The sequence below is a fragment of the Cetorhinus maximus genome, chromosome 10 (genome assembly GCF_964194155.1).
Source record: "Cetorhinus maximus chromosome 10, sCetMax3.hap1.1, whole genome shotgun sequence".
Classification (NCBI taxonomy): domain Eukaryota; kingdom Metazoa; phylum Chordata; class Chondrichthyes; order Lamniformes; family Cetorhinidae; genus Cetorhinus; species Cetorhinus maximus.
In genome coordinates, this window is record NC_135888.1 from 66878836 (window position 1) to 66904510 (window position 25675).

The 25675-nt window shown below is 42.7% G+C and overlaps 1 protein-coding gene across 1 annotated transcript in view; it reads left to right on the forward strand.

Moving 5' to 3' along the window:
• Positions 1-25675, forward strand: part of pcyox1l (prenylcysteine oxidase 1 like) — a 47389-nt gene that overhangs the window by 9267 nt on the left and 12447 nt on the right. Inside the window, exons 3-5 of the mRNA XM_078550585.1 lie at positions 5714-5888; positions 7153-7364; positions 24119-24259. Of these exons, the coding sequence (XP_078406711.1) occupies positions 5714-5888; positions 7153-7364; positions 24119-24259 (528 nt within the window). The remainder of the gene's footprint in view (positions 1-5713; positions 5889-7152; positions 7365-24118; positions 24260-25675) is intronic.

Genomic DNA, 25675 nt, shown 5'->3' on the forward strand with positions numbered 1-25675 from the left:
TGTTAGTCCCTGCCATTTCCTTTATTCCCATTATTAATTCCCAAGTTTTGCTCTCTTAGGGACCAGTGTATACTTTAGCTGCTCTTTTTCTTTTTATATACTTGTAGAAGCTCTTACTGTGTGTTTTTATATTTTTTTCTAGCTTACTCTCAGATTTTAATTTCTCCCTCTATTGATTTTTTTGAAGCCCTCCTTTACTGGTTGGGAAAGTTTTCCCAATCTTCCGGCCTACCACTAACCTTTGCAGCATTGTATGATTTTCTTTCCATTTCATACTGTCCTTAACTCCTTAGTTAGCCTCAGATGGTGTACCTTTCTTTCTCAATGGAATATATCTTTTTTGAGATTTATTAAATTCCCCTTAAATGTCTGCCATTGCTTACCTACCATCTTACCTTTTAATGTGTTTTCCCAGACCATTGTAGCCAACTCTGTCTCCATATGTTTGTAATTGCTTTCATTTATGTTTAAGACATTAGTTTCAGACCCAAGTTTTTCACCTTTAAAATGAACATGAAATTCTACCATGTTATGATCCCCAAATCATTTCTTTTCAAACTTATACAGCCATCAAAGAGAGAAGACTCTCTCCCAACAGCACTAGACTGGATGCAAACACAAATTCTATTGATAAAAGGGCAGTGTTTTAACTCACTATGTCAACCAGAGTGCCTACAGGGCTGAATCCATTAGTTAGTCTTGGAATTCAGCCAGTCATTCACAGCATAGCCATCTGGCAACTGTATCAACAGAAGCAGTTTGAACAGATGGCCAGTCATCTATTTTTTCAGATGGCCTCATTATGAATACATGGCTGAGCTCCTAGAATGGCTAATGGACTCAGCTCAGATTGTGAGTGCTAACTTTGTTAGTTTTGAGGTTGCAAGAATGTTATTCTTTCTTTGTGGTTTTTCAATGCCTATTTGTTGATTTTAGAGGATTAAAAGGTTTTAAAAGGATTAAAATTTTATTCATTGTTGCTATGAATGGCTGTGGTTGATTGACACTTTAAGAGGTTGTAAGATGAGCAGCTTTTTCAAATGAAATTTTCAAAGCTTCTTTGCTTATAGTGTCAATTTCAGAAGCATTTCAAAGACTTGCCAATGGCTCATTGGTTCTGCACATGATGGATACTAGGAGAGTTGGTATTGGGAATGCATGGGTGTAATGGAAGGGGCATGTGGATATGGAGGGGATATCAGGGACATAGAAGCATGAGAGGGGTCATGGGGGTTGGGCAGGTGAGGGCTAGAGGACCCAACAACCATGGAGAGGACAGGGCCAATGTCCCAGAAAACCAAGGCAAACCTTGTAACCAGCCTGCCTCACCACCCACACACCTCTGTCACTGCCTCAGGCCTGCCAACCATGGCAGTAGACCTGAAGCTTGCCTGCCCACGTCTCACGGAGATGAAAGTGCTGTGTGAGTGGGAGGATATGACAGGGTTGTGATTGCAAAGTTGGAAATGACCAGACTCATGGTTCCCAATGCTGAGGGGGGGATCTGGCACCTTGTATTACAAAAGAAAGAAGGGCACTGGAGGAATACCTGCAGTTCATTACCAGGACATTCTTGTGTATCTGATTTTCTCATCCATATCATAGCTGCTTTCCCCCTTTCAGCAGACCCTTTCCATCTTTTTTCTTTAGTTTGCCCAGCTGCTGACTTCCCTGCTGGTGGTCCTCTATCTTTGCTCCATTATATCAGTTCTCTTCTCTTTAATTTATGGACAAAGTAGCACATTGGATTTGTGCATTCCTGCAATCCCGCACCACTTCATTTGCTGATCTCAGCTGTGTTGCTGTAAAAAGGACAAGTGGAATCCAGATGTTTGCTGGGAGAAGGGCGATGGAAAACAGCAGATGTTTGTTGCCTAGTTGACATGTGGCCTTGGAAAAGCAGTTAACTGGGGAGAAAATTGAGGACTTTCTTTCTGAGAGAGTAAACGGGTATGGTAGAGGAAAAAAAAAGTAGCCAGCAGGTTAGCTGGTGTCTGTGAAGAGAGAAACAGAATTGTATTTCAGATTGATGATCTTTTGCTGGAACTGGAAAACCTTCCTGATGTACCAGTTTTTAAGCAAGTGCAGAGGGAGGGAAAGGGGGCAGAGCTTCCAGTTGTTTGACATTTTCATTTTTCTTTGCACTGACACTCTGATCTCTCTGTACTTAGCCTCATACACTGATTCAGTGAAGTCTGATGAACAGCACCTCATCTTTTGATCAGGAACTTTACAACCTGTGAGACTTGAGTTCAATAATTTTAGATAAGCACCACTCCCATTTTTTTCATATAGCAGCTGTTGGCCATGGTTCTGCTGTTGCCATTCACAGTTCCTCTTGACCTGTCCTTTTGCTTCTTTACAGGTCCTGTTACCACTCCCTTTCACCATCATCCCTTTTGTCGTTTAATCTCTCCTGCCTTCTACCCTCTTTCCTGCCTTCCAGCATATCACAAACCTTCCCTTTTGTTCTTTCATGTTCTCTCCACTTTCCCTGCCTCTGCACTTGCTTAAAAACTAGAATACCTTTAATATTTTCCAATTCAAACAAAAGGATCATGACCTGAAGCTTTAACAGTCTCTACAGATTCTTCTGACCTGCTGAGTAATTCTTGCATTTTTCTCTCTTTATCTTAGATTTCTAGCTTCTGTGATATTTTGCTTTTGTTAGTGAGAGTTGACTTGCAAAGTCCTACATGGATTTGTATGGTAGCAAGACCTAGAAGAGTAGCATGTTACAATTATGAGGCTTATAAGATTATGATGTTTTGGGCCTATATCGTTAAATTTAGGGTAAAATGAATGGGGTCATGTGACCTGTCCTGCAGTCTACCTGATGCTAAGCCTCGGTGGTTTGATTGTCAGAGATTGAAGGAAGGCTCAGATTGTTTTACAGGGAAGAAGGTGCAAGGTATTTACACTTGGAGACAATGGCAGCGGTCTGTGTGTTAACAGTGGAGATTAAAGTCCTGGACAAGTATTGAGAATGTTGGGTTGTAAACAGCTGTGCTTTAACCTGTTCATTTAGTTCTAAGATTAAAGAGAATTGGGTTGTCAAGGATAGCTAATTGGCACTTCTACCTAGATACAAGACCCATGTGATTAACGTTGCCATGGGGAAAGATGCAGAGGAAGCCATTGTAGAGATCAAGTTACTAGAATATCACTGAATATCGCAAACAGTGTTTTTAGCCTGCTTGGATCAGGGAGGGAGCAGCTAGAGGCCAAAAAAGTCTCTATTGTTCCCCGTGCAGGAATGCAGGTGAAAGCTCAAGCTTGGGTTAAAAAGATCATATTCATAGGGAGTTAAAATGAGGCTGGAAGAGTCACCTAGTTTGGGCTAGAGGAAGAGGTTCTGGAAAAATAAAACCTCACTGTGAAAGACAGTTCCAAGATTGCAAGTTACCTGGCTGAGAAAAGAAAAGAACAGGAATAAACCCTCGGGAACTAAGAATCACTTTGGATTGATTCTGGGAAAATTGAATGCGAAAAGGGCATTGTAAAGTATGCCTATAAATGTGTTTTTTCAATTGGGATAAAAATAAGTTGGGGTATTCCATTCTGCAGTTGAAAGTATAAGTTATCACTGGCCCTCTATCCACTTCTACCTGTCCCACCCCCCCTTAACCCAGCTTATATTTCACCTCTTCTGTTTTTCCTTAGTTCTGTTGAAGAGTCATACGGACTCGAAACGTTAACTGTATTCCTCTCCGCAGATGCTGTAAGACCTGCTGAGTTTTTCCAGGTATTTTTATTTTTGTTTTTGTTCTACAAAGATGGTATTTAGTTAGTAGTGTTTTTAGTCATTTGTCATGGTAATCATCTTAAAAGTGAAATCTTTCAGCTATTGGAAGTTCAAATTTCTTTTTGAAAGTTATCAGTCTCTAAGGGGATCGTAACAAACAATAGGGTTATCATTTGAACTGGATATCTGTATCTTTGACAGGTGTAAATTTTGAATCTGTTTTATTCCACAGAGTGGTGAAATGTACAGAGCAATAAGTACAGTCAGAACTGCTTAGTTTAATTAATGTCATTTATATTCATGTAATTCCACAAAAGAAATGTGTGCTACTGAACTACAAGTGGGTTGTTTTATTTAAATTTAGTCTCTGGGAGAAACAACTTTGATTAGCATATGAACCCCTTTTCCTTTGGATGCCTTTTTTAACTTGTGTGACTACACATTGTTTTTAAATACCCAGCATTAAAAGTAACTTTTTTTCTCCTCCTTTGAGGAAAAATTGATTTAAAATGTCCACAAACATGACATGCAGCAATTGGCTTTAATGGGGACACAGCCAAATAAACACTGTCCTTAAAATATGGAAATATTAAAAACAATTTTAAACCTCACCTTTCCCATTTTAATTGCTGCCATGAGTGAAGAAATAGGAGGGATGTTGCTGTGCCCACCATCGTTCCCAACTTGATAGCGACTTGGAATTGTCCCCATTTATTACTCCATGGTTAGCATGGCTTAGGGTGAAAGAGCTTAATGTGGTCTCTCCAAATGTCTATTAAACACTGCTATTGGTAAAGCTCATATAAAATGACTTCCTAACATTTTAATTTATCGCTGGTAAAAGCAGAAATACTGAACCTGCTGTGAATCTTGTATTCCAAATCTATATTGAAGTCACGATAACGATGGTTTTATTTGGATATTTGATGGGACTACATGAATTTGCACTAATTTATATTTGCAGATTTAAAGCATCAGCTAGAATTTACCAACTGTACAAGAATGTGGCACTTTATCTGAACAAAAGTTTTGTCTATGTGGTGATTCGTGTGAATATATAAAGGACAATATACCAGGCGAGCAATTTGCATTTGCATAGGAAGTGGGGTTTTTATTAGCAACAATGGTACAAAGAAACTCATTTGAAATTTAAATTTTAGTTCTGTATGGTGCTGTTTTATATTCACTGAATAGCAAAGTCTCTCAATTGTAAGTGTTTTTAATATAAAGCTGCAATATTAGGTTTCGTATGAACTGTTCTTTTTCATATTCAAATCACTTTACACTTATTAGATTCTTACAGAAAATACTTTGTTGAAATCAAGTGATAACCCTGGTGGATATGTTTACTAAGGAGTTTTAGTGATGGAGGCAGTACTTTATAAATTACTTTTCCTTGACTAACCAATAAAGGTTGTCAGCAAAGATTGTAAAATATAATAATACACTCCATCCCCCAGAAATGCTTTGTTTTTCCCCCATTAATTTCTCACCCATCTCCACTTCCTCTCCTGGAAGACTTGACTCCTTGCCCATGTTTGATTTTTACAGGTGCCAGGTCCCCTTAGGCTCCTGTCAATTTATTATGTGTTGGCCTAGACAGTGAATCTTTCACCAGGCTTTATTGGATTTCCCGCACATGATTTCCAACAGGGTACTGAATAGAAATAAGAACCAGATATCCTGGTTGGTCTACCCCCCACTCCCAACCCTAATCCATGATGCTGAAGCCAATTGTAAAACCTCTGCTGCCATGCTTGCTGAGATTAAACTAGGGATCTTCTTTAGCCTGTATGGTTCACAGCTACTCACTGCCTGAATCATCTGATCCATAAGGAATTCTTCTTATCGTAAGATGTACTTTGCTGGAGGTCCAAAAAGAGTTTGTATGGTTCAACAAGATTGATTTTAAAAACTAGAATGATTTGTTGTCTATTAGTCACTCACCTCTTTCTATCTCTGTCCCAGGTTTGAAGCACAGAAAAGGTGTTCCAGAGAAAGTGGCACTGTTCAATGGGGAGCAGTTTGTGTTTGAAGAGTCTGACTGGTACCTTCAAGATCTGTTTAAAATGTGGTGGCGGTATGGCTTTAGTTTGCTGCGTCTGCAGATGTGGGTGGAGGAGATAGTGGAGAAGTTTATGAGGTACTGCACATTGTGCAATTCATATGTTGTTGCTTCAATGTACCATTACTCAGAAAGCTACAAATCGTCAGTTAAGGGACACTCTGAAACCTGATCCGTCCCTTCCGTTGTTACTGCAAATTTATAAATATATTTATGTATGTTGCTTCTTTCTTGACCTCAGGACATCCCGAAGTACTTTTGAAATGTAGAGATTATTGTAATGTGGGAAACTCAGCAGCCAATTGGTGTACAGCAATATCCCATAAACTGTAGTGAATTAAATGCCCCTATCATCTGTTTCAGATGTTGATTGAGAGATAAATGTTGACAAGCACACCACTGCCCTGCTTTTCTATTAGTGCTTTGGGATCTTTCACATTGACCTGAGAGGACATAGTGGGGCTCAGTTCAACATCCTATCTGATGGCAGCTTGGGTAGTGAAGCACTCTATCAGTACAGCACTCCATGTCTCTGGAGTGGAGCTTGAACTCAAAACCTTTTGAGTCTGGTGAAAGTTCTACCACAGCCAAGGCTGGTACCTATTACAATGACAACCAAAGTATCCTTAGTGCAGGAATGTGATCAAACTATGTTTACAGCAGAATGTTGCTCTGGATCAGTGTAGAATCTGTTGTAAAATGTTTCTGTTTTGGAATATGACTTTATTCTGCTTCCTTGTACATCTGCAAAAGTTTGTGCCAGCAGCCTTGGAGTCTATAGCAAATGGGAACATGATTCACACATTTGACCACCAATAGGCAGAAACTCAGGCAGCGAGTACAACCCTTGGTTCATTTTGTTTGTCTGTTGCTGCTCAAGGATTCCAAAATTAATTATGTAATACTCTCACTGCTGCTGTCACTAAAACTAGCTAAACTTCTTGGTATGATACCTTAGCAGCATATTGAGCAGTCCATTAACCATCAGGGAACTGAGATTTTTGTATTTTTCACATGAATACAATTAACTTTCATTCTGTACTGCTAATTCTTGGCTTTGCAGTTGTCAAGATATATTGATCCAGGGCAGGGTATTTGTAAGCCAAACATGTTGGAGGAAAGCAAGTCAATAGCATCTACTGAAATACTTATTGTCAGTCCATTTTTAAAATGCTGGGCATCTCTTGCCAGCGACGAATGAAAATTATAGTGATTTATTTTAAATGCTTTTACATGAGTTCCTTTAATGCCTGCCAATCAGTAAGTTGCAATTTTCTCAAGATGTGAAAAAGGAGTGGTGCTTGAAAGAAATGTTTAACCCTTTGTTGTCATTGTGGGGCAGGATCTACAAGTACCAGTCCCATGGCTATGCGTTCAGTACAGTGGAGGAAATGTTACAGTCATTGGGCGGGGAGCGTTTCATTAACATGACGCGGCGACCTGTGGCAGAGACCTTGCAGGAATTGGGAATCTCACAACGTTTCATTGATGAAATAGTCGCTGCTATTACAAGAGTGAACTATGGTCAGTCAGCAACCATCCCTGCATTTGTTGGTATGTACCTCTTTAATCTTTGCACCTGATTAATCCACATATAATCATTTAGTTAGAATGAATACATATAAAATATGCACATTTACAGGGAAATAAACACTGGATATTGTTGTCATTTAAAGAATTGCCACTAGCTGGATTAATTTTAAAAATCTGGTTGCATGATAAATCATTAGCTACTGTATATTAGATTTCTTATGAAGAAAGACCTGCATCCATTTCACAGTTAGGCTTCCATAAAAGGAGAGGTGTTTACTCTGGTACAATCGTATGACAGGATCTACTGCACTGTGAAATACAGTACAGCCTGTAATACCAGAGAAGATATTGATAAAATGAAATTTATTTATTGCATAGCACTGGCAACATTCTTGTACCTTGCCTGTCCTATAATACATTTATTTGCATTTAGGGTTTGGATTTAGGCACGTAACAATCAGCTGCAACATTTTCCTGCCTTGAAGAATAAGTTTCTTCTTTATAATCTGAGTTTGACACAGCTAGATGCAATTCATGCTTGTCCTCTTTGAGATAAGCATCTGTTTTCTTTAATGTTCACAGCAGAACCTTCTGCCAGGAAGATAATATTAGCAGGTCTTTCTGCGTTCAGCATAATTTAAGTTTATAGAGCCATTCTCCAAGTTGTGTCCATGCAGTTGAAGTTTCTCCTTTCTACTAGTTAAATTGAAAGAAGAAAAGGATGAAATGTAGTGCGCCCCTCCACCCAAAATAAAATAAACACACATTACAGTGTTCCATCAAGATCTTTGAGTCTATCTCATGACTGAATTCAGCTTTACATCATGTGCCTATTAACATTGCTTCTTTTTTTGCATATACATAGGAAATAGATTATTCTTGATAAGCAAAAAGAAAAAGCTACACATTTGTGTGGGTGTGAAATGTTGCAGTTCAAGAAAATTTTAAGACTGTTGCCATCTGTGTTTATGTATCGCAGGCACAGACATGCCAAACAAGATTATATTGTAAAATTACTTCGAATTTTAGAATTGCCCGCAGGAAACTAAGGTTACAACAGCTATCACTATTGCATCTTTGTACACATGAACTGCAATTTGTTACAGTGCTAGTAGTAGCTCCTGTGGCATAGAGCTCGTTATTGTGCTGTTGGTTCAGCTTACTTGAGGCAATTGAAACATGTATGGTATTTTTTAAGAAGGAATACTTTTAAACTAAAATGTACCCTTTTCTGTTGAGAAAGGCTCACAAGCAAGCTATTTCCAGCTTCTGCCAGCAATGCTAAGCAAATGGCTTCTATTGATTGGCCAGAGCATCAATTCAGCCTCCCTTCCTTTTCCTGCTTCTCATGGCTGACCCCATTCCCACTTTGCTTCCCTGCATGGTATAACTAAGATTGGAAACTCAAGGAAAGATTCTTCTTTTCACCACTTCATGCTGCTCCATGGACTGCAAATTTGCCAGTTTTAGATTTTGTTTGATCTTTTATCTTTGCCTAATTTTAATATGGATTCAATAATTTGGAGTAAACTATGACCAACTACTTGCGGAATATTGAACAGGCATATTTATTTAGCAAACTAATGGTCCCATACTTACTTCTGACTTGGTTTGCTTTAGGAGTAGTACACAAGCAGATGTCTGAAAGTGTTTAAGCATATATGGGCAAACTTGTTGAGCAACTGCAGGGACCAGAGGAGGTGGGGTGGCTATATGTACTCTCATGTTTTTATTTTGTGAACTGCATGTTTTTCCTATTGTATAATTTTAAACAGGGAAGGAACTCAGCAGTGTATTTTTATCTCAGGATGTGCCATCCCTTCTAGTTTTTCAGTCCTTTTCATTGTTTTTGCCCCTTCGCTAGAACTGAGGGGAAACCTAACAGATTTTTGGTTCTGCCACCGGCACAAGATCAGATGCAAAATGCGAAGGGTCAGGGCTGGCTGATCTTGTCTAGCCAGCCTTTGTTTTCCCAGTAATATATCTGTCAGTAAACTAGGAAACTCAGAAGAGATGCTTCATGACCTGCCTGTCTGGCCCTCCAGGGTCACATGTGGGTCACACTGACCTGTCAATCAAGCTTATCTAGTACTTCAAATGGTACTAACTAATCAGAGTTGAATGAATGTGATTTAGTTCCCTTTAGCATTCTTGGGAAGCAGGATTTTTTATAACAAAAATTTACAACCAGTGATCCCCCTCTTCCCACCCCTCTGATGTACCCAGGCTATGAGTGTATGTCCTGTGGTTAACAGAGCAGACGGCTAGCCTGCCCCCCAAACTCCTACCAGTGTGGTGGAGAACCAGCTGCCAAAAGGTGCATAACAGCAGCGCCGCGCAACTATTGTTCAGCTCTTTTTCCTTTTGGTCCCCCGTGGTGCCTCAGTAAAAAGGCCTACTGTGTGATTTATGGGGTTGAATCTTCCCATAATCCATAGTACCACATCAGGAGAAAGTGACTGCTGGGCTTTACTGCAACAGGAAAGTGTAGTCAGGAAAGGAATGAGCTGATTAAACATATCCATTTTATGGTGATGCATTCTGTTGAGATACTAACACGCTAAAATGTAATGCATTTTTCTTTGTTTATCCCCCCTCCCCCCTCGAAGAAGTAGGAAGGTCTGTTCAGGGAGAGGAAAATCATATGAACCTGTCAAATCCAAATTTGTTTGAAAGGCTGGTTTTAGATCATTGCAGGATGTGTTTGTTGTCTTCCACTGTATTTCCAAGAAAAACATTTCCAGGTACTTTGCATTCCTCTTCAGAAAATATTCAAGCACACTGCAACTGCAAAGGCCTTTGATTACTAACAATTTTACAAAGTATGAATACAAATACGTTTTGAGTGGATAACTACTCTACAGATTACAGGTAGCCTGAAAACAGCAAAGCATTTGATTGCTACAGGTCTTTATTTTCTCTTAGATTATGAGAATAATACAATTATTTATAAATATAATGACAGGCTGAGTCAAGACAATTTTTCTGGAGAGTTAAAAGCTGCTTTCAAGTGGAACAGAAAATGTTGGAAATGTGCAACTGTTCCGTCAGCCTCTGTGCAGAAATGATAGCGTAATTGTACAGATGTGAACCATTCTGACAAAGGATTTACACTTAAGAGTTAAGCTATTCTTTTTAAACAGTAGGTTTTTTAACATTGTAATTATTTCAGATTTGCAACAATAGCTTACATTTATCTGACACAGGCTTGTCCAGCCTTCTCAAGCCTTTTTTCTCACTCAAGGGGCTGATGAGCAAATTTCAAAACGATAAGGTTTGGCGTAACATTAAACGCGAATTTCAATAAAATGTTGAGGTATGAAGAAAAAAAACAACTTACTAAGCAAAAATAAAGTAATGTCAAAGCAATAAATTGATAATTTAAAATGATGAGTCATTAACAAAGGTAACCATTAGAGTGTGAAAGGGTCAAATTGTGTTTTTCCGGCTCACTCTGTCTCAGGGTACTTATTCACTCAGTCTCATCCACACCCACTGTGTGAATGTGTGGGTGCGTGGGGGGTGAGGATGAGTGCGAACTCTGAAACTGGGAGTGCGCCAGACCCTCACACACACGCTCTCGCTAACACACGCACGCTCTCGCTAACACACGCACGCGCACATGAGCTCACACACACGCGCATGAGCTCACACACACGCGCGCATGAGCTCACACACACGCGCGCATGAGCTCACACACGCGCGCATGAGCTCACACACACGCGCGCATGAGCTCACACACGCGCGCATGAGCTCACACACACGCGCGCATGAGCTCACACACACGCGCGCATGAGCTCTCACACACACGCGTGCATGAGCTCACACACACACGCGCGCATGAGCTCACACACACGCGCGCATGAGCTCACACACGCGCGCATGAGCTCACACACACACGCGCGCATGAGCTCACACACACGCGCGCATGAGCTCACACACACGCGCGCATGAGCTCACACACGCGCACATGAGCTCACACACACGCGCACATGAGCGCTCACACACACGCGCACATGAGCTCACACACACACGCGCACATGAGCTCACGCGCACATGAGCTCACACACACACGCGCACATGAGCTCACACACGCGCACATGAGCTCTCACACACGCGCACATGAGCTCACACACACGCGCACATGAGCTCACACACACACGCGCACATGAGCTCACACACACACGCACACATGAGCTCACACACACACGCGCGCACATGAGCTCACACACACACGCGCGCACATGAGCTCACACACACACGCGCGCACATGAGCTCACACACACGCGCGCACATGAGTTCACACACGCGCGCACATGAGCTCACACACACGCGCGCACATGAGCTCACACACACGCGCGCACATGAGCTCACACACACGCGCGCACATGAGCTCACACACACACGCGCACATGAGCTCACACACACACGCGCACATGAGCTCACACACACACGCGCACATGAGCTCACACACACACGCGCACATGAGCTCACACACACGCACACTCTCTCGCTCACAAACATGCGCACATGAGCTCACACACACACATGCTGACACACACACACACACACACACACACTCTCTCCCTTTGCTCTGCCTCCCCCGGCAGCCAGTTTCTACTTTCCACTCTCACAAACAGCCGGTCTGTTCCCTCTGCCCAGTAGTCACACTCGCTCTTGCTCTCTCTCTTCCCCCACCACCCTCAATTCCGCCCCCCCCCCCCCCCCCCAGCCTGCCTAACTGCCAGGTAGGCACTCTGACTCCACTTGGCAACCACTTTGACCTTTCCCCCTTCCTTTTAAACCTCCCTCCCTCCCTAGCAGATTCACCGCTGCAGTTATGCCATATTTCAGGCCTGAGGCTGAAGAAAGCTGCTCCTCAAATCAGAGACTGATTCTCTCCCACATTTGATGCTGATTGGCTCACTGGTGATCCTAGCAATAGTACATGTGGGAGAGAAACGGCCTGTAATTGGTGGAGCAGTTCTTTGAAGAATTTTCAAATTCACTAGCCCACATTTTAAACAAGGGATTCTCGGGCCGGATAGAGAGGCCTGGCGGGCTGGGTAGTGGTCCGTGGGCCGCATGTTGGACAAACCTGATCTAGAACCTTTAAAATACTAAAAGTCACATGATACTTTTTGGAAGTACGATCAAAGAAAAATTGAAGCAGAGCTACATTCTGTCAGCTGTCCCTCAGTTTGAGGATGATATCGACTCATGGTCATGAGTTTTTGCCATGTGTCTGAACAGGCTGATTCTTGACCCACAGATCTTCGGGCTCATGGGGCAGGATGTCCCGTGACTTAGTGGGATCCAGAGTGCATGATTTGTTTCCTTTTCTTTCCTCCTTTGCAGCACTCTGCCTAATCGTTAAGACGTTGTGACTCAAAGCGTGATGTAGCTTGATGGACAAGTTGTTGCCATTTTGAACAATTGGTAGTAAGCTCCTCCCTGTCATTAATGTCAATGCTGTTGCGCTTCAAGGAGGGCTTCAGTGTGTCTTTGATGCATTGTCTTTGTCTGCCCCTGGAACATTGATCATTTGAGAGCTGAGAAAATGGCCTGGCGGAGGAGACGCTTTTCGGCCTTCCAGACTCCGTGTACAGTCCATGAAAGTCGATTTTGCAGTTTAGCCTGAATGCTTGTGGAACTAGCTTCAAGAAGGACACTAACATTTGTTCAATAGCCCTCCCATTGAATCCAGAGGATGTGGCAGAGGCATCGCTGATGGAATTTCTCTAGCGTTCACTGATACATAGTCCAGGTCTCACTGCAGTACAGAAATGTGATAACAACTGCTCTGTACACTTGGACTCTTGTTGATTTGTGGAGATCTTTAGTGTAAAGCACTTGCTGCTGTAGTTTGTATGTAGATGGCCGGGATGGAGCAGCTGATCCGGCATTGGATCTCCTTGAAACTGATGGATTTCTTTGAGAGGGGTGGCTGCCAAGCTATGGGAAGTGCTCAATTTGCTCCAGAGTCTCTCCTTCAACATATACGGGAGGTGGAATATTTAGCCGGACAGGTGTGTGTTGATACATGGTTTTTGTTTCGGCCAAGTTTCTCGTATGCAGAATTGAAGAGCTAAGGAACAAAAAAGGTGCAATTACAACTATTGGGAAAGATGTAGAGGAATAAATTTGCAAGGACATTATAGAGAGGTGCAAGAATTATAGATTAGTTATAAAGGGGACTTTAATTAACTGAATAAAGACTGTGGTAGCAGTATTGTAAAGGGCAGAGAGGATAAAACACTGGTTTGGTCTCAGCTATAGTATTGCGTCCAGTTATGGGCACCGCACTTTTGGAAAGGTGTTAGAGAGGGTGCAGAAAATATTCACAAGCATGGTTCCAGGGATGAAGAGCTTCAGATATGTAGATAGATTGGAGAAGTTGGGACTGTTTTCCTTTGTGAAGTGAAGGTTGAGAGGAAATTTGATAGAGGTATTTAAAATCACGAGGGCTCTGAGTGGAGTCGATAGGGAGAATTTCTTCCCATTGGTGGAAGGATTGAGGACCAGAGGAGATAGATTATTGGTTATTGGCAAAAGAAGCAATGGTGACATGAGAAAAATATTTTTCATGCAGTGAGTTATTAGGACATGGACTGCGCTGCCTGAGAGTATGGTGGAGGCAGGTTCATTTGTGGATTTCAAGAGGGAATTGGATTATTATCTGAAAAGGAAGAATGTGCAGGGCTATGGGGAGAAGACAGGGAAGTGGCACTAGGTGAATTGCTTCTTCAGAGAGCCAGCACAGACAAGATAGGCTGAATGGTTTCCTGTGCTATTGCCATTCCAAAAAAGATCAAATGGCTTGTAAACCCCATATAGAGTGGGTAACAATACTGCAGTCATTCACAAACTGTAGATCATGTATATCTACGGTGGTCAGGAGTTTTGACATGGAGGCGACTGAGGTTAAAGAGTTTTCCATCTAGAGGGTATTCAGTACTGACACTAGAGGGTAGTTGAACTTTGAGATGAGTAGCCACTGTCAGATAGATTGAAATCACAGAGCCTTGCTTGACCCTGGCTGGTCCAGATTTTGAAGGCACCTATTTCAGATCTCCACTCAAGCCAGTTGCAGTCATGTCATCATGAAGCAGTTGCAGGATTGTGATGAAGTTTCTAGGACATCCAAATCTTCGGAGCACAATCCACAGAGCCTCGTGATTTACTGAGTCAAATGCTTTGTTCCGGTCAATAAATGCAATGAAGAGTTCCTGGTATTATTCTTGGCATTTTTCTTGGTCTTTGTTGCCAGAAATCAAATCTATGTCGGAGATTCCTCTACACAAACATACAAATCAGGAGCAGGAATATGCCATTTGGCCCCTTGAGCTTGCTCCACCATTAGATCAGATCATGTCTGACCTGATTGTGGCCTCAAATCTACTTTCCCGGTCTACCCCCTTCACCCTTTGACTCAGTTGTTGATCAAAAATATACCTAAATCAGCCTTGAATATATTCAATGACCCTGCCTCCACTGGGGAAGAGAATTCTGGAAGGCCTAAAGCCATACTGTTTCTCTCGGAGAATTTCCTCAGCCACAGGAAGCAGGAGATTCAGGAGAGCCTTTGTCAGGATTTTCCTGGCTATAGACAAGAGGGAAACACCTTGATAGTTTTCCCAGCATGATTTATCTCCCTTCTTGATATTTACAGTTGTCACATTCCTGAAGGCAGGGGTGAATTCCTTTTCCTCCCAAATCTGTAGGATGAGTGGATGGAGTCTAGATGTGAGCAAAAGCCCACCAGCTTTGAATACCTCTGCCGGAATACCATTAGAACCACAGGCTTTGTTGTTTCTCATCCATTTAATTGCTTGTTGCAGCTCTTTCATTGAGGATGGTTTACTCATGGATTCCACCACATGGTACTGTGGGATAGCCTAGAGACTATCGTTGCCACTGTGGATTCATGGTTGAGTTGTTGAAAATTTTCTTTCCAGTATTGAAGGATGGCATCGTCACACTTAAGAAGAGGAACACCATCCTGTTAACAAAAGGGGGTTTTGTCCATTTGACCTTGGTCTATAGATGGCCCTTATAAGGAAAAGCTACATAAGGACACATGACCAAATGTTCGGTGAAAGAGACAGATGTTAAGGAACTGTTTTTGGTTGTAAATTATTCTTCAAGTAAATTGAGTTCAAATGCGTTTATTGGTTCTCACAGGAATTAAACATACAATGACCACTATTAATAGTTACACTTATACTGAGGGTCACATTTTATGATATAAGACTGGAGAGCTCACCGTGTTACACAGCCTTTAAGCTTGAAAGTTTAACAGCTGGCTAAGCCTTGTTGAATTCTGAAGTATTTATAAACACTCCTCTTTTTAAAGATTTTTTTTTCACTCTAGCTATGTGAGAATCTGCATGTTTCAAAATATTACCTCACCGAATTAACTGAACTTCCTTTAACAAGAATAACTTGACACACCTCCTGAGTTTGCACATTTATGGTAGATACTTTTTCAAGGCTAAAACTAACAAAATTTCTCTTGCTCAATCTCTTATCAGCAAAGTCTGTCCCTAGTTGTTCTGTCTATACAGTAACTTATCAGCTAAAGTTCTCTGACTGAAATTTCTTTAAAACTGCCCTAACAGAAACTTACTTAACTGGCAAAAGCTTAAAAAAAAGGATTAGGAATTAACAGTTTCCTTACAGGCTAATGCCTCTTGTTAACTGAGACTTTCTTTGTACGTGTATGTAGTGTAGTGACAAGTTCCCCATTTCAAGCAAGCATTTTACTACTGAATTAAAACTATTATGATCTGGGCTCATTCTGAACAGTCCCAATCTCTCTGTGCTGACAGGTCATAGCTCAGGTTAAATTACAAATTGCTTTTGATGCAAAAAATAAATGAACTGAATGTTCACAATTAATCAGAAGTATTCTAGGTCACATTGGCTCCTGCAGTGACAAAGTAGAGGGAAAAAAGGAACTCTCAAATATGAACAACATCATCAGGCAGTGAGCCTTGCCAGCAGATTAGATTCAGAATGTGAACAGTTTATATTCCCCCTTTTATGACTCTGCATTAATAACATTTACTAAGAGAAGCCCTGTCACAAGTGACAGAACCTCAGTGTCGCCATCTGGATATCCAGGTGTTATTCATTCAGTACCTGAAGCTCCGTTCCAATAGACAGTGCTGTATACAAAACAATCAGAGCATAATTCCCGCCAATCACACTGCAGGTCACAGGTAAGGTTGACCCTTAGAAAATTTGAACTTGACTGGCTGACCAAGCCGAACTGGGGTTCTTAACATTACTGTGTGCTTGCTGCTAGTGCTTTACGTGATGATCAGCTGAGAGTAGGATGAACTGTATCCTGACCAGCATCTTACAGTCAATAGCAGTTATTTGCAAATTTATGGCTGGTTCCCAACTGGGAGATTTGGCAGGGTTTGGTTTGGCTTGTGGAAGAGATTTCAGTACATTGAAGCACTAAGTCTGAAGGTTTCTCCTGGCAGCCTAATTCCACAGCCTCTGAATAAACTTTTGTACGGATACCATCTGAATTTTTAGACATAATTGGTTTCAGTGGGTGAATTGGTTCCATTTGACTCCCCAGTGTCTTGCAAGCTAATAATTTCTATATGAAGATAAATTGCAGTAATATATTATGATCAGATGGAGGAAGAAGCCTTGCATTCAATCACCTTGTAACTCACTCCTTTATATTTATTAATCTGTATGTTGTAAATTAGTTATTTTTGTATGTTTTTTCTTTGGCCTGAATTTTTCGTTCGTTGGGCACGTGCGAGCGGTGGGCCCGGGAGTAGACGGAAACAGGCCCCTGACCACGGTTTCATGCTGGCCGGCCAGTTAATGGCCAGCCAGAGTGAAAGGTCTACTGAGAAAGGCTCAGCACTGCCGATGGGGGCAGGAAGAGGGTGGGGGCCGACGTCACCGTGGGTGCTGGTCAGCGCTTCCACTGAGCTCCCTGAAGGCAGACAGCTGCCTCAAGGAGCTGCAGATCTCCAGAAAATAAATGAAACAACAAAAATGCTGCAAAATGTGTCCATACAGCACAATCAAGCACCTGAAAGCATACCTCATTAAAATACAGCCCCCAGATATCGCTTTTTATTTTATTTCCCCACAGAGATTCCATCCCACCCTGGATTGAAGTTTGAGCAAAAATGTAAAGGCCGCCTGGCCGATTGGCTCTCCTGCCAACTGTAAAAGTAGACGGGCCATGAAAAATCGATTTCAGTTGCCTCCTTAATGGGCTTAATTGTTGGCGGGTGTGCTTCTGACTGTCACGCATGGACGCGAGTGTGTGATGACGTTGGGACGGTCGCCCGACATCACCCCATGCTATTTCGCAGCCGGATTGGTCAGGCGCATGCCTGTCTGTGGGATGTAAAATTCTGGCCCACATCAGTGAAATAGACATTGCAACATGAGTTGTTAAGAGAACAAAGTTAGCAGAAGGGAATTACAATTTTGTTACATATTCTGGCTGCAGAGATAACATTGCATTCAAAGGTCAACACAACAACAATTTGTATTTATATAGTGTTGTTAATGTAGTGAAACACCCCAAGGTACAGGGTTCAGCCAACGCTTTTTCTGGAACCTCTGTGGAGCTTTCTCTATCATCCTAGAAAAAGTGCTGCAGCTTTAGTTACTAGATTAAAGTTCAAGTGGGGAATGAAAAGGAACTGGGAGTTTTGTAAACTTCGACTTTTGATCACCACTGAACACTGAAGCCTAAATTTACAATGACAATGGTAGCTGTCAGGGGAAATAAAATAGAGTCACTGGGGCATGAAATTAGTATGGGGGATTGAGCAAACAAGTTAGAATTGTGAGGTGTACAGTGTCTAAGAAAAAATGAGTGCTTTCCATTTTTCACGAATTTTATGTAGAATCTTGCCACTAGTTTAAAGTTGTTGAGTACTGGAGAGGCAGAGTTATATAAACACCTTCCACTATCTTCTCTAAGGTGCTGTTCTTCCTGTACAGAGCAAGCTCAACCCTATTCTTGTGCCCTTTTCACACATTGCATTTTCGAGTAAGGCTCATTGGATAATGACACGGAGCTGCAATCCTGATTGATATTTATTTTCCCCACTCCCCTTTAGATCCGCTCCCTAGACCAAGTAGCAGGGCCCATTTGTAGCTCTGAGATCACCTGACCCCACAGAGACCGGAGCTAGACCAGGGCCCTTCCTCAGTCATTTTGCCTTTGTTCCTCAGAAGGTTATTGGGGAAGCGATTCCATTTTGCAATATTAGTCTCTAGGCAGAATTTTCTACCTTCCGGGCGGGCGGGGAGCAGATCCCCGTCAGAGAAGCGGGCCCCGCCGCCATTTTATGTGGGCGGGCCAATTAAGGCTCACCCAGCGTGACGTCCGCCGGGAAGCGCTGTGCGCTTCCTGTGCGGACGGGGGGATTCCCTAAAAGCGAGAGTATGCTCTTTCGCGTATGCGCATGAAAGAGTGCACATCTCCCTGAGGATAAGTGCTGCCTCAGGGAGATCGCTGACAGTTCTAAAAACATTAAAAGTAGAAGGGAAAAAAATCCTTAACTGTACCCCTCATGTGACAATGTCACATGAGATGGGACATGTTCATAATTTACACTAAAACTTTACTAAACTTTTTAAAACCCAACATGAAACTTCACCCCGCCGGTGGATGAGGTTTCATGTTTTTTCTATTCCCCACTGGGGCTCCTGGTCTGCCCGCCAACCTTAAGGTTGGACAGGCAGGTCCTTTAATTGTTTTAATGATCCTGTCAATGGTCTCAATTGGCCATTGACAGGTAGGCGGGCGCACAGCTGATTTTGCTGCGCCCCCGCCTTCCTGAAAATTTAAATGGGGCGGGATGACGTCAGGGGTTCCCTCCGACAACATCCTGCGTCATTTTACGCGTCGACGGCAAAATTCAGCCCTCTATCTCATGACCCCGAGTTCTCCTAAAATGTTTCTTCAGAACTAAGTTCTCAGACTTGAAGTGGTTCAGAAATAAACGAGGGTATACAATATGTATCATATAAATGAGATACGTCTCTATTATCTCCCATGATTCTCCATGTGGACTGTTCTACCTTCAAGATGCTGCTCAAGATCATGTAGTTCCCTGAGGCGAAGGTTAGGAAAATGTAGAAATTACCTTAGCATTTTCTTTTGTGCACTTCTTAACAGATGGCTTGAATTTGAACTAACCTACCTTGCATCCTCCTTTGGGTACATTTAAAATACAAGTTTTACATAATTGAAAAGAGGTTTCCTGCAGTAGAACTATGGATTTGAAGCTATGTTTTCCTGGGTTTGCACTGAAGCATACTGGATCGTTAAGCCACAGTGAATATTGTAATACTAAAACCAATCAGAGTGCGTGGCTGTAAAGAAACCCAACTTATTTTCAATTGGCCCTCATACTGTATCTAACTCTGGAGTTCATTAAGTGATGTGAGGTTCCTGGTGGAGGCATTGCAAGATGCTTTTCCACTGCCATCAATTTAGTTCAGATTCTGAGAGCTGGCTCCCAAGTTTACACTAAATCCACTTACACTCACTTGTCAAAGTGACCAAGTCATACACCCACAAAAACCTTTGCTCAGGACTTTATACCCACAGAGATACGAGAGCTGTATTTAGTCCAGCCTTCCAGTCCTCCCAAGAACTTCTCCATCCTGCAACTCTGAATCCTCATGAAACCCCATTTCCTTCTGTGCTTTCAGCCATCTAGAGCCTAAGCTCTAAAATCTCCTCCCTCTCCTCCTTTAAGACTTGCTTTTTAAATCTACCTCTCATGAAGTACTTGATCACCTGATTTAATATCACCCTATTGGCTCTTTGTCAGTTTTTGTCTGACTTATGCATCTATGACATGCCTTGGGATGTTTCACTATGTTAAAGGCACTCTATAAATGCAAGTTGTTGTTGAGGCTCAGCATGGCTGCTCACAGAATCCAGAATGAAACAACATTAACATAAAAGTAACTTTGCAATCCCAGTTCTGACAAAAGGGACTTCTGTGAATTGTTAACTTTTTTCGCCATCTAAATAATGGTGGATCCACTATGTGTTTGAAGCATTTTCTGTTTTTGTTTCAGATTCCCAGCATTGAATATAAATCCAGTGTGGTAGCAACACTTTAAAATCTACCAGAAGTGGAGATGTTTAAAGTGTAAAGACTTTTAAATATCTAAATTTTAGCTTCAGACCTGATCTCTGCACATAGGTGTTAGTGCTTGTATCAGTACTTGTTTTGTGCGCAGGAAATCACAATGTGGATCAGGCAGCACTGCCTGTGAAACTGATACTGTCTTGTACTTCAGTAAGAATGCACCATTAATAGAAACAGTGGTGAAAGGAGGGATAAAAGCAAAAAACTGCGGATGCTGGAAATCCAAAACAAAAATAAAAATACCTGGAAAAACTCAGCAGGTCTGGCAGCATCTGCGGAGAGGAACACAGTTAACGTTTCAAGTCTGTATGACTCTTCAACAGAAATAAGTAAAAATAGAAGAGGTGAAATATAAGCTGGTTTGGGGGGTGTGGTGGGACAAGTAAAAGGTGGGGCTCTGCTTACAGCACTGTCTCCATCATGAGATCTTGATGTCATCCTTTCATTTAAAAAGCTGTTTGATAGGGTGTTTCCTACACTATACAACTGTTACAACATGGAAAATGCATTTCCCTGAAGGAATGTGCTAGGTTGGAATAGTAATCTTTTAATCTCTGATTTGAGTAGCAGCACACTCTGCAGGGGAAGTAAATGTTTCTTTTTTTCATGTAAAATGGTGGCTCCACATTAACTTCCTCTTCTTTCACATTGTTCAGTCAAAACAAAGTCCTGTCAAAATAGGAGCTATCTGGAGGGCCTTCAGGTAGATCAGGCAGCCACCAAACAAGTAGATCACCTGTCCATCTTATTTCTTGTAGTTAATAAAAAGCATACAACTTCATTTCACCTCACTTTTCTGAATCCTTATTTTATATTTTCCACAGTTAGGGCTGGATTTTACATTGGGGGAAGGAGGGGGTGGGGGGTGGGCGGGGTTGTGGATTGCCCCCACGGAAAAGAAGCCTGCCCCAGAGTCATAACGCACTGCGAGTGGGCTGAGCTGGCTGAGAGCGGGACTTCTACCACTCCACGGGAAGAAGTCCGATCTGATTGGCTGGCAGCTCCAGCAGTCCCAGCAGCGCAAAAACTGAGTAGTGGGTGCTGCTGGGACTGCAAGTAGGCCCACGAAGAAGGCAGCCATGTTTTCTGGACCCAGGTAAGTTGGTGGCTTTTGGATAGGGTGGAATTGGACAGCCCAGGGAGAGGGTTCAAGGGGTGGTGGGAGGGCATGTTTTGGAGGTCAGGCAGGGAGGAACAAAGTGGGTTGGAACATCTTGATGGGAGGCACGCTCTGGGGAGGGATGCCCCTGATGCACAAAGGGCACTCCTCGAATGATGTGCCACCCCATCCTTCCTTCCCACCTTTACAAAATCCTTTTTTAAAAAACAGCTTTCCCAATCCTGCCCACCTGCCCATGCCAATGATATTATGGCATGGGCAGCATATTATACAGGTCAGTTGACTTGTAAACAAGCTCAATTGGCCCTTAATTATTACCGTGTTACTGCGGACAGCTTGATGGTGGGGGGTGGAATGGTGGTGGGCTTGCCACCCCTCGTGTTTCACATGCCCCGATCCCCACAAAAACAGGCCCGGCTGGAGCGCTGTAAAATCCAACCCTTGGTACCTATGGGATATTTCATATTTTGAAATAACCAGACGGACAGAACACTGACAGAAATGGATGGGAATCTGATTTTACAACTCGCCCTAGTTACTCTCCATAAAGCAGAGTAAGATATAAAAAAAAAAGCTTCAGAACTACACGGTTATATAATTTATTTCACATTAAGTTCTCGTCCAAAAGAAAGAACACTAACTTTTAATTCTATTTTTATTTGCGGAGATATTATGTAAGTGTTGAAAATTATCTTTAGAATTAAGTGTGCCTGAGAGGGATAAACTGAACAAGAGGAGTGAGCCTTGAGTACAGTAAAGCCTTTTCCATTTGAGACTGTTAATCTTCAATATGTGATTGGGGTTTTCACTATAGGCAGGTGCTCCTTAACAATGGTCACACTTTGCAGGCAGAATTTAACAATACCACCACCCCCCCCACCCCAAACCCAGGAGGTGAGCTCTGAGGCGGAGCACCATTTGATCGGGCAGGAGGGTGCAAAGTGGGCGCCCTGCCGTCTCCCTGCCTCCCCCGATTAAGTCTGGTACAGAAAGGCTTCCAGGCAGCCTTCCTGCCTGGATGCCACTTGAAACCTCTAAATGTGAAATTAATGCTCACTTAAGTGCCTCATCCCTTGGCTGCTTGTATTCAGCAGTGGATGGGTGACTCGCCATGCAGGGGGACTGACAAAGTGAGAGGCGGGGTGGGGAGTCCCCTCGTTCAAAGCCATTCAGTGCCTGATCAAGGGAGCCAGACATTGGAAAGGAGGGTCCACAGAGAGCCACTCCCCTGCCCTTTTCTCCAACCCCCCCACCCCACCCCAAACCTTGCCAGCCGTCACCTCCCCACGGCCCCCATCCAGCCCTCACTTACCCTTCTCCAGAGATCTAACAAGGATCCCTGGTGAAGGCATAACTCTATTACCAGCAGCAGCCGCCGCTATTGATGGCACTGCCGGTAATTGAGCACTGCTAGCTTCTGATTGGCCAGCTCTTGGGGACAGGATTTCCGCCCCATGGGGAAGTGCAGCAATTAAATGCCCAATGTGGACCGGGGACTCAAGTTTTGGTGGTGGACATCGAGCCCCCTTTACCCGCCCCGCTCCGCGGGCTTGCAGCCCTCATTAAATTCCTCCCGATGGCAGGTTTTATTAAAGTAATTTAAGGTACATTTAAATTCGATCTCCTAAATAGGAGAAATACTTTCGAATGACCTAATTGTCCTACATCCTGCTGAGTTTTAAAAGAAGAATTTGCTTCAGCTGTCCAGCATTAGAAAATGTCAGACAGGCAAAGACCAGCTGGTCTCTTTAGCCTGAAGCCATAGAGTCTCAAATAAATAGAATGAAACTGAATGAGAAAAATACACAGAATTTAAGGAAATAACATTCCTTCATTTGCAATTTCTTGTTAGAATTTAGTCTATAGTGTTATACATGCTTATCCTGCTGGAAACAGCTGGTGGATTTTTCATGACGTAATAGAACAAGCATGATTAAAATCTTTAAAAATTAGGCAACCCCTTGCAAAAATATGCACTAACCTAGAAGAATAGATTTAACTAGAGCAGGGAGTTATTCACGTTACATAGAGTTCTCTGTATTGCAGATTAAGCCATGCCTGTTCATCCCAAGGCCGATGCTGTTTATATCTTCCAAAATGTTACCCCGTGACTACTGTTGAAAGGGTGTGTTTGTGGTTGTTGGCTGCGGGTTGGATTAAGTTTGACTCACTATTCACATTCACTCAAACAACAACCACTTGGATGTGAGGAAGCCTAGCATGAATCACCTTCATCAGACAGGGAGGTTGGACTCAAGTAGATGACTTCATATATCTAGCAGAAAGCATCTTATTCTGCAAATATTTGGGGCATTCGTAGGTTAGTTGAGAATCTTGTAAAAGTGGCATTCTGATTCTCTTCACTATGAGTGAAAGCTTGCAGCAATTTTCCTTCATTGACCGTCTGGTAAAATTGCTTTGTCCATTTTCGGAAAGGTAAACTGTATTTGAACGGGATATTCTAATGACTTTTTCCCCTCTGTGTGCAGGAGCAGTATCGATAGCTGGGGTCCAGGCTGGCCTTTGGGCTGTGGAAGGAGGAAATAAACTGGTTTGTTCCCAGTTACTTGATTCAGCAAAAGCCCATGTTATCCACGCCACAGTGACTTCAATTTCTCTGCACCCATCAGGTAAGAAAGGAAGACCATGTACTTCATGCAGCCATTTTGGTTGCTTAGAAATTGGGTGAAAATAATCATTCAAATATCCAATAGCTGCTCAATCATCAGTGAAGACCCAACTGCAAGAGAACAGACAGCTATACCTTTTTTATATTGGCAACACGAGATCAGCTGTTACAGTATTAACTGGGGTTTTAGCAAGCTAATCAGTATCATGTATCACAAACTACTACATGTGTCCTCCATTTACTGACTAGAATGAGGTGGATTTAACCTGAAGACTTGAGGTAACAGTTTGAAATGTTGGTACTTTCTTCACCCTCGTGTTTTTTAGATGGGGAGTACCAGGATTTTAACAAACATTGTGCCTTATGACACTGGTGCAGAGGTAAGGGAAAATGTACACAAAATTGATGCCTTACAGAAATTAGACATTTAAACAAAATCCCTATGGAAGCTATGCTCCATGTAGAGTTAGAAATGGTAATTTCAGACAGCTTGTTTTAACTTATTTGACAGAATATATCTTAAAATCTTTAAAAAACATCAAGCCAACATGTGAGTAGGTTAACTCCACTGATAAGAACAACATGTAGGGCGGAATTTTCCCGTTGGCGTGCAGGGAGCGGGCCTCGCACGTCCGTGCGTAAAATCACACGCGGTGACATTTGGTGAGCGTCCCGACGCCACCGTGCGCCATCGCAATGGGTGGGCGCACAATGATCTCCGCTGCGCGCCCATCATTAATTAACGGGCCACTTAAGGCCCTTGACTCACCAATCGACACTGATTTTTTGGCGCCCGTGCAATCTTCGGGTCAGTGCAACGGGCAGGTGGGTAGGACACATTTGTATAAACCTCATCCATGGGCGATTTTAGAGGGCTCAGTGGGGTCGGGAGCGTGCTCTCTCAAGTATTGATGTTTCAAAGTTACTGAAACTTGCCTGTGTGATCTGCAATACTTCAAAAATGCATATCAGCTGCTTTGTCTGGACTCTTAACCCTCAGGGTCAGCACTCTGCAGTGAAGAATCATTTTTGGGCCTGCAGGTTTCTGGAAGCCTTCCCATAGCCTGGGAATGGGAGCTGAACTCTCCACTGGAGGCACTTCCTCCGAGGAGGAAGGGAGGGCTAGAAGGGGAAGGAGGCCAGGAGTGCACATTCAGCCTCCAGGGGAGCCACCTTTGGGAGGGCAGGCGCAGGTCCAAGAGGTAGACCAAGGTGGCAGGGACCGCAGAAGATGCCACTATCCTGCTGCTAGGGTATACAGGCAGCGAAGCAGCTACCTCAATATGACTGAGATGCAGTGCCAAAGGAGGCTCCGTCTCTTAAGGGAGACAGTCAACTATATCTGTCAGACGATTGGGCCTGAGATCTCCGTTAACTGTGTGGGTGGACACCCAATGCCAGTGGCTCTAAAGGTCAC